At 62.3% G+C, this 10,354-nt stretch overlaps 3 protein-coding genes across 3 annotated transcripts in view; 1 reads left to right on the forward strand and 2 right to left on the reverse strand.

Annotated features, from left to right (window-relative positions):
- Positions 1-497: 497 nt before the first annotated feature.
- On the reverse strand, positions 498-1,186 carry EMIHUDRAFT_440887 (Hypothetical protein; the record flags this gene model as incomplete). Its single annotated transcript, XM_005788101.1, has 2 exons — positions 498-941; positions 980-1,186. Coding segments are annotated over 2 exons (442 nt in total), but the record flags the coding sequence as incomplete, so codon positions are not given.
- Positions 1,187-7,837: 6,651 nt separating this feature from the next.
- EMIHUDRAFT_467350 (hypothetical protein) lies at positions 7,838-9,616 on the forward strand. The gene is made up of 8 exons (XM_005788102.1): positions 7,838-8,190; positions 8,262-8,367; positions 8,430-8,506; positions 8,572-8,623; positions 8,718-8,818; positions 8,919-8,963; positions 9,026-9,287; positions 9,364-9,616. The coding sequence occupies exons 1-8, from the start codon at positions 7,844-7,846 to the stop codon at positions 9,463-9,465; spliced, it is 1,092 nt and encodes a 363-aa protein (XP_005788159.1). The 5' UTR covers positions 7,838-7,843; the 3' UTR covers positions 9,466-9,616.
- Positions 9,617-9,819: 203 nt separating this feature from the next.
- EMIHUDRAFT_110656 (hypothetical protein) overlaps positions 9,820-10,354 on the reverse strand; it is a gene marked incomplete at both ends in the record, with an annotated part of 1,785 nt that continues 1,250 nt past the window's right edge. Inside the window, one exon of the mRNA XM_005788103.1 lies at positions 9,820-10,171. Coding sequence (XP_005788160.1) covers positions 9,820-10,171 — 352 coding nt within the window. The remainder of the gene's footprint in view (positions 10,172-10,354) is intronic.

Raw genomic sequence — 10,354 nt, forward strand, 5'->3', positions numbered from 1 at the left:
AGTGATGATAGCGATTGACCTGGTCGCCGACATCTACGGCGACGGGTGGCTTGGCCGCCCGCGCGACATGGTTGACGCCATAATTGGAAGGCACGACTATGCGGGCGTGGCGGCCACGAGGAGAGCAGCCGCGGACGGGGACCGGCTGTTCAATGAGAGGCGAGAGCGGGACATCACCGACACGCTGGAGCTCCGAAGGTACCTGTCGGACGAGGCCAAACGACAAGCGGCCGGAGGCGACCTCGACATGGCGGGATACCTGGACGAGGCGATCCCATTGGTGCGGCCGGCCCCGGCGGAAGAGGTGCCATATGGGGTGCGGACGACCACCAGACACGCGCCGGAGTGGCTCGTCTACGAGAAGTATCGGCTGTCCGCCGTCGAGCGGTCGGAGCCGTTACCGAGGCCGGTGCCGCAGAAGGCGCCGCCCGACTTCCACCCGACGTGCAAGGCTGACCTACTGACGCCATAGGAGAGAGAGTTGCATTGTCTAAATTCTTTATGCTGTCCTCCTATTTTTTACTATTTAGGATTCCTAAGCTTAAAGGCCCGCTAAACGCGCGAGGCGGTGGCGGCGGTGGTGCGGGGGATTGGCAGGGGAGGCGGCGGGATTGACAGGGGATGGGGCGGCCACGAGCGGAGCGGCGGCGAGAGGGGGGGGCGGCGGCGAGGGCGCGAGGCGCCAACGAGCGAGGAGCCCGCGCCATCAGAGGGACGCGCCGCTGCGAGATGGAGGGCGGCGGTGACGGAGGCAAGGCGCGAGGCGGAGGCGGCGGCGGCGGCGGCGGCGGAGGCGGCGGCGGCGGCGGCGGCGGCGAGAACGGCGGCACCGAGTTGTCTCGGTGAGCGGAGCGGCGGCAGGAGGAGGAGCAGCTCGCTGTTGAGCGCTTTTGAGCCTGGGATCCCATGTCACTGCGACCGGCGTGCCCGGGAACAGAGATCGCGCGCGCGCCGCCACTCACGACGCGCGCGCGATCTTCGCGGAGTCGGGTCCCCAGAGGGAAGCGGTCTTCTCGGCCGACGTCCAGCGGCGCGCAAGGAAGCAGGCGCAGCGGTGCACCGCGGCGCGTTGATTCGCGACCACCGTCGGCCGCGGACGGCGGCGGCGTGGCGGCCGCGGGCGCTCGCGAGACGCGCCGCTCTGCTCTGGTACGGTTCGTTCGACTCGTTGTGCCGCCACACGCCCGGCGGCCGCGGGTCCCAGAAGTGGTTGCGCGGGCCTCTTCCTTGCGGCCGCGGGACGGCGTCGGGCACGTCGTCGGTCGCAACAGATGCGCGGCGAGCCGAGGCACGTCGTTGCTGGCGCTGGTGGTTTGAGGTCGGCATCGTCCAGAGCTCGGTCGAAGAGTCGAGAGCTTCAGCTGGCCGAGGGTGCCACCTTTGTGCTCTTTGTGCACGAAATCGGAAATTTATCTCTTTGATCGGCAAAGTTCTTCTCTGGGGAAGGCGAGCGGCCAGCGCGCGGCGACAGGTGATCGGCAGGCGGGTAATGGGCCGGAGAGTGACCGCCCAGCGATCGGAGAAGACGAGCCGATCGTCGCTCGGCCGCAGCTGACCTCGAAGGCGTGCGTGCGGGACAGTGCCTGACAGTGCCCGACAGCCCGACACGGTCCCCGACAGATCACCTGACAGCACCTGATAGCCTGACAGCCAGGGGTGCCAGGGCTCAGATATAGGTCATAGCGCCGCTATCTAGACATTTTACCGCGGGTACTCACGGGGTGAGTTGCACAACGTCGCGATGGAGGAGGAGATCGAGGGGCCATGCCCAGGGTCAGGCATAAAAGGGGGGGGTGTTTTCCGTCCGTCCCACCGAAGTCTCTCTCTCTCTAGTATAATAACTTCTGGGCCCTCAGCGCGAGCTGGGAAGAGGACCGCCGCAAGCGTGAGTGTGTGTGAGTGTGTGTGTGTGGCGGCGGCAGGGATGGTGCGATCGGACGAGGACGGAGAGGAGGGAGGAGAGAGGAAAGTAGTGGAGGCGCTGAGAAATCTATGGGGAAATATCAACGAGGAACTGCTGGTGTACGAGGAGAGGCTAGAGGAGGTCGCGCAACAGGGGGAGGAGAAGCGGCGCAGGGAGACAGGAAGTCATCGTGTACGTGCGAACGAAGATGATTTGTACCGTCGGGGACAAGGGGCTCGCTTGGTGGAAGGGGCCGTGAGGGAGATGGTGCCGAGAGGGGAGGAGGCGCGGATGGAGACGTCAGCTAAGAGGGAGAGGGCAAAGGTGCAGGAAAAGAAGACGCGATCGGTGCGGAGCGCTGAGACCTTACTTCAGATGGGGCCTTTTGGGTGGCGATGTTTTGTGGGCGGACAGAGGGTGGATGCGATTCGGGATGCGGAAGTGCAAAAGCACATGGTGAGCGGGTTGGACGGACGCTATATGAGTGGAGAGGGGACTGGAAGAGTGGAGAAATGGCTGCGTCGGAGCGAGGAACGGGAGGAGAAGGCGATTCAGTGGTCGTTGGAGGAGAGCAATCGGCGGGTGAGAGAGGAGAGGAGGCAAGCTGAGGCGGATCAGAGCGAAGAGATGGAGATTTCGGAATCAGACTCGAGCGGATGCGATGAGGAGGTGGAGATGTGGAGGCGGGTTGGGCATAGGACAGGCAGAAAGAAGGCTAAGGTGGACAGAGAAGCGAGAATTTCAGACTCAGGGTGGGGTCAAGGCAGTCATTCAGTCAATCAGTACTTGAGTCAGTCGGTCAATCAGTCAGTCAGTGGTGAGCAGAGAGAAGAAGTTCAGATGGAAGTGGAGAGCGGAGGCGATAGCGAGGCAGCGGGGAGCAGCGGCCGGAGTGGGATCGATGGAGCGGAGTCGAGAGGCGACATGGTGGGAGGAGGGAGCTATGCTGAGGAGGACGACGAGCTTATGCTGGAGTACATGGGGAACAAGGGCGTGGGCGACGAGGAGATCGACAGGTTCATGGGGTGGACGACGCTGGAGTTGGGAGACGAGCGCTTTGGTGGGGCAAAACCACCTGTGGAGGAGAGAGTGGGTCGTGCAGCGAGAGAGGTGATCGGAGACGTCGAACTGGTGCGAGAAGGGATGCTGAGGCGGCTGGGGCGAGTCAGGATGCTGAGAGGAAATGGGCAACTACGACCGAGGATTGACTTGTACGAGAGGGGCGTCGGTTGCTTTGCAGCCATCCCGTCGTTGAGGCTGGCCATCGCCTGCCTCCGACACCGGTGTTTTGACACCCATCTTCTGTTCAGTCGACGCTCGTTCGTCCACTGAGAACTCAGTGGTTGTCACCACTTTGTATTCTTTTAATATTAACCTTGCGAACTCGTCCCCCCCGGCAGGGCTATGCAACTGTGACCAGTGTGTGCTGTCTACGCCTGAACCAGGTGTCAAATCTGCCGATGCGTGTGACCTGTGCGTGGGCTGCTCTGTGAGGGGTCCAGGCGTAGTCCGACGGGTAGGGGGTCTGTGCCCGGGCGGTGTCCGGTGCGGAGTCTCTCTCTGATCCCGCCTGGGATGTTGGGTGCGAGGTGTGGCGGCTTCGATCCCAAGGGGGGGAGCTGATCCCACTCGGTAACCAACTCTCAGGGGCAGTAGGTGGGCGAGCTTCAAGCGAGCTCATCTCGATCGTCAAGGCGTCGCTACGCGCGGTCTTCCGCGGGGGGAGCTTCGTCGACGGGTGCGGGACCGCGGCGCAGACAGTGCTGCGGCGATGCCTCCGGCTGCTGCGGCGAGTGGTGTGCTGCTCGCTGCGATGGCGAAGAAACTCGTCTCGTCACACGCCAAGGGCTTACGCTCTGTCGAGACGTGAGGCGTATGCGCCAGGAGGGGAGGGCGCATGCGTAACGACGCTGCTAGAGATGCCTTTCGGGGCCCAGAGATCAAACTTCTGATGCCATGCGTGACCTAGTAGTGTCCCCAGCTATGGGCGTGTCCACGTTGGAGCCAGGTGTGGTGTGGACGCGAGAATAGCTCCGCCGTTCATGGAGGCAACCGATGCGAGTCGACTGGTGTGTGTCGTCGTGGTTTCGTATCAAGAATACTCACTCACCGCCGCAAGCGGCGTGGCGTGGAGCGGTTGAGCATCCCTCCGGAGGCCCCTCTGCGCCGGGGAGGCGTTGTTGGAGGCTAGGACGCAAGCGTCCGTCGCCCTTTTCAAACTCGGGGCCCACTCCGCTACGCTCCGACCCGAATTTGGAGGGCCTGAAAGTTTAAGGTGTTGCTGCGCAAAAGGGGTCGGACACAGGGCGCAGCTCATGCTAAGAGCTAGAAGGGGAGATGGAGAGAACAACCACCCTGTCCCGTTATTGCGTACACCAACACCACAAAGCTCTCTCTCTCCTGCTCCTCACACTCAGGGGGCGGTCACCGGGTCACGACTACCGAGTCCCTAGAGCCTAGCTGCCACGTTCAAAACCAGGACGGCGACAGTGATGGTGCTATCACGGGCATGGTCAGGGGAAAGTGGAGCGGGGGGGGCGAGCGTCAGCCAGCCAGGTACGGGATAGTAGAGCAGGCGCTTTGTGGGTGGCGGTGGGCGGCGGCGCTGGGTGGCCGGCCGAATCGTCAGCTGAGCTCCTCCCTCAAGCTCGATCACGCATGACGCACGTAACCTGACAACGTCGGCGAGCTTCTGGATCAGGTTAGGTTGCTGGAGCACCTCCAACTCCTCCTCTGAGTCAGACACGCCAACGTCGACGACTGCGCCCTCCTCATCCTCCTCCGATTCGCCGACTGCACCCTCCTCCTCCATGGGCTCGATCCGATTCCGCAGCGTGTCGTCCCCAGTTGCTCCGAAAGCACGGATTTGGCGGACGTTCTTGGCTTCAATTTTACGGATGTCTTGGCACCAGCTGAAGGCTTGCACGGCTCACATCACGCAGTTCGTGCACGGTATTCGGATTTTGCTATTTGCTCGTGTGGGGGTATAGCAGATTTTGTCAATGGTACCGCGTCTGCGACGCGGGCGCCTTGCGGGCAGAGCCCTTAGCCACCCTTTATATCTTGCGCGGTCATTACACATAGACAACGTATGCGGGGAGCTTCTTTCTTTACTTTACTTGTTATCTCACTCTCGTGGCACACCACTATCGCATCCACACTGCCCCGTAGGTCAGCTCCGCTCTCGCGTGGCGGGGCCCGAGTACGTCGGGCATATTCAGGGTCCTCAGGCGGTGGGGGTTCAGGGAGGGGCATGGTGGGGCGGGTGGGGGGTGGGGGGTACTACTACTCTACTCTCCCGGCGGTCTCCCTGTCGGCATCCCTGTCTCCTCACCCTGTCCTGTCCTTCTCCTCTTAACTCCGGCCAGCCTGCTCTCCACGTAGCACTCCTGTCCATCCGGCCTGCGCCACTGCGGTCGCTCCGGTCCTGTCGACCCTTCCCTACGTACAGGCGATATGACGAGAGCCGGGTAACTACGCTCGTACTGTGTTCGCTGCGTTTTTCAGACCTTGCCCCCCGTGACCTCGACATCATTGCCGCCGCCCTGCCTCTGCTGCTGCTTCTTCTTCTTCAGGTACCACATCCTGTGCACGCGACGGGGACGCGGGCTGTGATGACGCAATTGGCACGAGCAGGCAGGCACGGCAGTGGGTGCGTACCCGCCGCCAAAGACGCCGAAGACCAATCCGGAGAGGCCGCCAACGATGCCGCCGATGCAGCCACCGCCGCAGCCATCTGCTTCTGCCTTGTTCTCGGAAAGCAGAGGCGGGCTTCGGGGGGCTGGGGGCGGTGTCGGAGGGCCGGGCGGGGGCGTCGGCGGTTGCGGCGACAGCTCCTGCAGGGCATTCGTAGGAGGCCGGGCTGTCCACCGAGTAGAGGATGCCGTCGCTGGAGCGCACCATGACGAGCTGGGGCGACATGCGGGAGGCAGTGATGGTCATCTGGCGCCGATTCCCGTTAAAGGTCATGCGAGGAGTGTAGAGCTGGAAGTCAGACTCGGCGGCAATGGACTTTGCCACGGCATTCCTGCAGCATGTCGTGTTGGTAGGGCATCCTCGTTGTCGTGGAAGGTCACCGCGCCATTCGCATCGGTAGTCACACTGAATTGGTTGTACCGAATCTGCGAGACATCGGTGATGGCGGCCTGGCGGCCGACGATGAGGAGGACCGCGGCAACCGTCACTTGACTTGACTTGACAACAAGTAGCCGCTCAAGACGTGTCTTGCTCGCCCACGCGGCACAGCAGTGAAACAGAGCTGAATCGGATTCACGCGTAACCGTTTCTACTGAGACATCTGATGGACATGCTGCCGAGCGTCAAGCCATCACCGGCGCGAGGCGGAGCTCGGCGCTGCTCAGCTGTCCGGCTGTTTATATTCTTTTTGTCTTGGCACGCGCCCCGAGCTCACCATCTACCGCACTGAGCACTTTCGCCCCCTCGCCCCCAACCCATCCACTTCGCCGAGGTGCTGCGGAATCGCGCGATCTCGTGCGATCTCGCGCCGGGTTTTTTTCTTTTTCTGCCGGTGTTCTCTCGGTTCTCGAGGGTGATATCCTTTGGCCGCGTTGGGTAGCGAGGATTGGTGTGACGCGATCCACGCAGGCGTGTTTTCTGTAACTGACGTGCGTAGACTGGAAGGGCCTTTGCAGAGCGTAAAATCGCCTGCAAAACACCTCTGTGTTCAGTAGGGATTATAGTCGACGTTCCCCATGCCACTCGCCGTCGCGTTCCCCATGCTCCGCGACCGCCGCTCGACCGGCTACGCAGCACGACTCTGCGCCAGCCAGCGCCGCGGGCCCAGTACTGTATAGGCGCGAACATGCTAGCGCATGCGTTCGTCGTGCACATCTCGCATAGCAGCAATCTGCTCCTCATAGATGGATGCGGCCGCCCAGTACAGCTCTGAATCGGCCGCAAAGGCGGTCCTGAGCTTCGCCGAGCAAGTGGCTTTGAGATGGGCTCGGAGTTTCCCTGTTCCATCTGACGAGGATGCTACCTGGTGTGCTCTGCCCCCATGCGACTTTGTCAGGTGCATATTGCTGTAGAGTCTCCACTCCTCACAGCCGGTGTACCGGTGAAGCAGCCCAAGCGTCTCGTTCCAGCGCTCAGCCAAGCCGATAAAGGAGAACGTGTTGCGCAGCGTGCGCAGCGCGCCGTCAAGTAAGCGCCGGCCCTGTGCTGTGGTGGGGTCATCGAGCCCACACAGGCGCATGAGTGCGAGGCGCTTGTGTGCATTTAGCTGGTAGCCGCCCGGCCTGTATGAGGCGCTCACATTGACGAGGCACTCGGGGACTGATGGATGAAGCGTCGCGAGCGAGCCTCGGCTGGCAAGGATAAGCGCTGGGTCAGTCGGTATCGCCGCTATTGCGGCGAGACTCTGTGAGCCCCAGATCTCTATGAACCTGCAAAGGAGTGATCCCGCTCAGGGCTACACCGAGCTTGCATGCCGGGTCGTGGCCATGTATGGCTTTGCAGAAAGTGAATGCGCTGACATCTCCGTCTCCGGCCTGAGATCTCGAGGTGCCGATGGCGGCTCAAGATCTCTATCTTCAGTTAAAGATCTCTGAGTTTTGTGAGAGATGCTGTGTGTGGAAGATCTCTAATCGGTCGGCATCTACGATCTCCACTCAACAAATCTACTGGCTGGCTGGTGTCCCGCAGAGATCTCGATGTATGGGACTATGCCCCCCTTGGAGCACTTGGAGTGCAGTCATCAACCTCACATCCAGGGCCGGGGAGCTAAGAAGCGCACAGCGGATTTTCAAGATCGCCGAGCCACGACCGTGAATACTGAGTTTGATTGGAAAGCCCAGCAGCATTTGCCTCCTCCCCGGGAGGCGCAAGAAGGTGTCCCAGGAGTCTGCAAGAGTGCGTAGACTGGAAGGGCCTTTGCAGAGCGTAAAATCGCCTGCAATACACCTCCGTGTTCAGTAGAATATGCCGCGCGACGCTTGCATCGACAGCGGCGGCGCCCTTCCGAGCCCGCCGCACGTGTTCTCGCCGCCGCACGCAGTCGACGCGCACCTGAGACGCCTCGGATCCAGCCCCAACCTCCTCGAGCTCGAGTATGAGGAGTGGATTCGCCGTGCACACAGCCTCATCGTGCCGCCGACGCTGCACCAGTCGTGGCAGGCGTGTGGTCCACTGCTGCCAGATCACGCGCGTTGGCGCGCACGGTGTGCTCGCGTGCTTCCCGCAAATTGGACCCTCTTCCTCTGGTCCGACGACGCTAATCGGCGCCTCGTTCAAACATTCTTTCCCTCCTTCCTCTCCACTTACGACGGGTGCGCAGGACAGAATGAGGACGCCAACGTGAGGTGTGGACTCCCATTGGGCTCCCACGCCTTCGCTTCAGGTACGACTCTCATATCAAGCGCGTTGATGCCGCCCGCTACTTTTACCTCTACCTCTTCGGCGGCGTGTACATTGACCTGGACGTGCATTGCCTCCGCCCGTTCGAGGCGCGGGCCGTACTCCCCTCGCCTCCACTGCGGGAGCGATGCCTCCCGAGCCAGCAGCATAGGCGCTGCCGCTCACCAACGGCGTGGCCGCCTTTGGCCACCTCGAGAAGAAGGACCTTCTGTTCGACCGCTGCTGCAGGCCCGCCGCATCCAGACCGCACCTTCGCCCGAGCACACAGAAGTACCCAACCTCGGCCGCTCCAGGCGTGACATTGGCTCCTGCGCCAATGCGACATGTGTGCGACGCCGGTCGGAGGCGCTCCAAAACGCCATCATGAAGACATCTCTCGAGAGCCCTCCCTCCCCCGCCCTCCGCCCTTTCCCCAAAGCTTGCGACGCCACTTCGCTAGGCCGTCCCCAACGCGTTTATGGCGGCTCCTCCGCGCCATCCCCTGTTTGCGGCCCTCATACTGGACCTGAGCTCGGCCAAGGACGTGACATACAAGAACAGGAGAGCGGAGAGCAGCCGTAGCCGAGAAAGCAGAGGGCTCTGTGACATAGATGTTGTCCGAGAGCGTGCCGCCGCGCGACCGCAGTCCGTTCTCCGGTAGGTCGTCTCCGCTCGCCGCCACCGGCCCCATCTACCTCGCCAATCGGCACCGCGCGTGGAGTAGACTGGCGCGCGTCACACCGGCCACACACTTGGAGATCTAGATAGGCTCTACGAGTGGGCGAGGAGGAGCAGAAAGCGCCACGTGCATATCCACGAGGCCGGCCGCATCTATGGCAGTCCATGGCTTGAGACCGGCACCCATCGCTTTCCGCGCGCGCACCCGTGCTCCTTCGACGCCCCGCGCGCCCGGATTGCGCGGCTGGAGGCTCTCAAGTGCAATGCGAGCCAACGGTTCTACTCAGCGGCGCGGTGCGCCGAGGTGCGCTCGTGGCCACAGGTTGTCGAGAACGACGAGCGGCTGATTGACGCGCGGCCCAAGTCACGGGAGGGGAAGGTGGCTACGAATTGCGCCGCTCAGGCCCCCGCGAGCATCTTGTCAATAGGCGCGACCTGACCTGCCCGAGAGACTGGCGTGCGCGCGGAAGCTCAATGGCTCGATCACCTCCTCCTTCTGGACGGCGAGCTGGATTCAGAACCAAAAGTAAAAGACTAGTATGGTGTTGGTGTTCCATGCGTTCTGTCTTCTTTCGCTTCATCTGTTGTGAGAGCGAGAGAGTGTGGAGTTCGTCCATTTCGCGTTTGGTTCGGTGAGCTTTCAAGCAGCTTTGCGATTGCGTATGATCCGTATGTATTGTCCTCAAAAAAGCTCAATCGCGAATCGGATTGTGAAATTTCTCAGTCTTATGAATTGGCCGAATCCACTCTCCGCTCTCCCTCCCTAAACGCTAAAGGATTTAAGGGGGCCACGTGTTTTGTCACCGTGAATCGCGTGTAACACCGGTCACGAACCTGGAGAAGAAGGGGGGGTCACCAAAGCAGAACGGCGCCAGCTCTGTCACTCAGTGCATTCGCTGCAGGAGCAGCAGGGACGGCGCGGGGCTGCCGCTCCGCTTGGAGCGCTGGTTGATCCACTGCGACGAGAGCACGGACCAGCCTCCCTGCGGCAAGCGCGCGGCGTGCTCCAGCACCGCCTCCGCCTCCCTCGACCCCTCCTCGTGTCCCGGGTAGAGAGCGACGCTCACGCACCCGCCCGGCGCAACCGCAGCCTCTGCCGCGCTCATCGCGCGCACGGTGCCCTCGGCGGTCGTGACAATCGACTTGTCGCCGCCGGGGAGATAGCCGAGGTTGAAGACCACGAGGTCGGCGCTCCCCGCCGCCAGCCCCTCGAGCAGGGCCGCGTGGTCGCCGCACCTGTGTGTGAGGTAGGGTGAGGTAAGGTAAACGTCTCCACACACACAAAGTGGTGGGGCAAGGGGGGGCGACCCTCGCATCTCCACACCCGGACACGGGCAGGAGCCGGCACGGCATTCAAAGTGCAAGCACCGGCCCGGTGCGTGTGTGTGCGGCACCTGTGCGTAGGTCCCCCCCCCCCCT

Source organism: Emiliania huxleyi, assembly GCF_000372725.1.
Source record: "Emiliania huxleyi CCMP1516 chromosome Unknown EMIHUscaffold_138, whole genome shotgun sequence".
In the NCBI taxonomy this organism is placed as follows: Eukaryota; Haptophyta; order Isochrysidales; family Noelaerhabdaceae; genus Emiliania; species Emiliania huxleyi.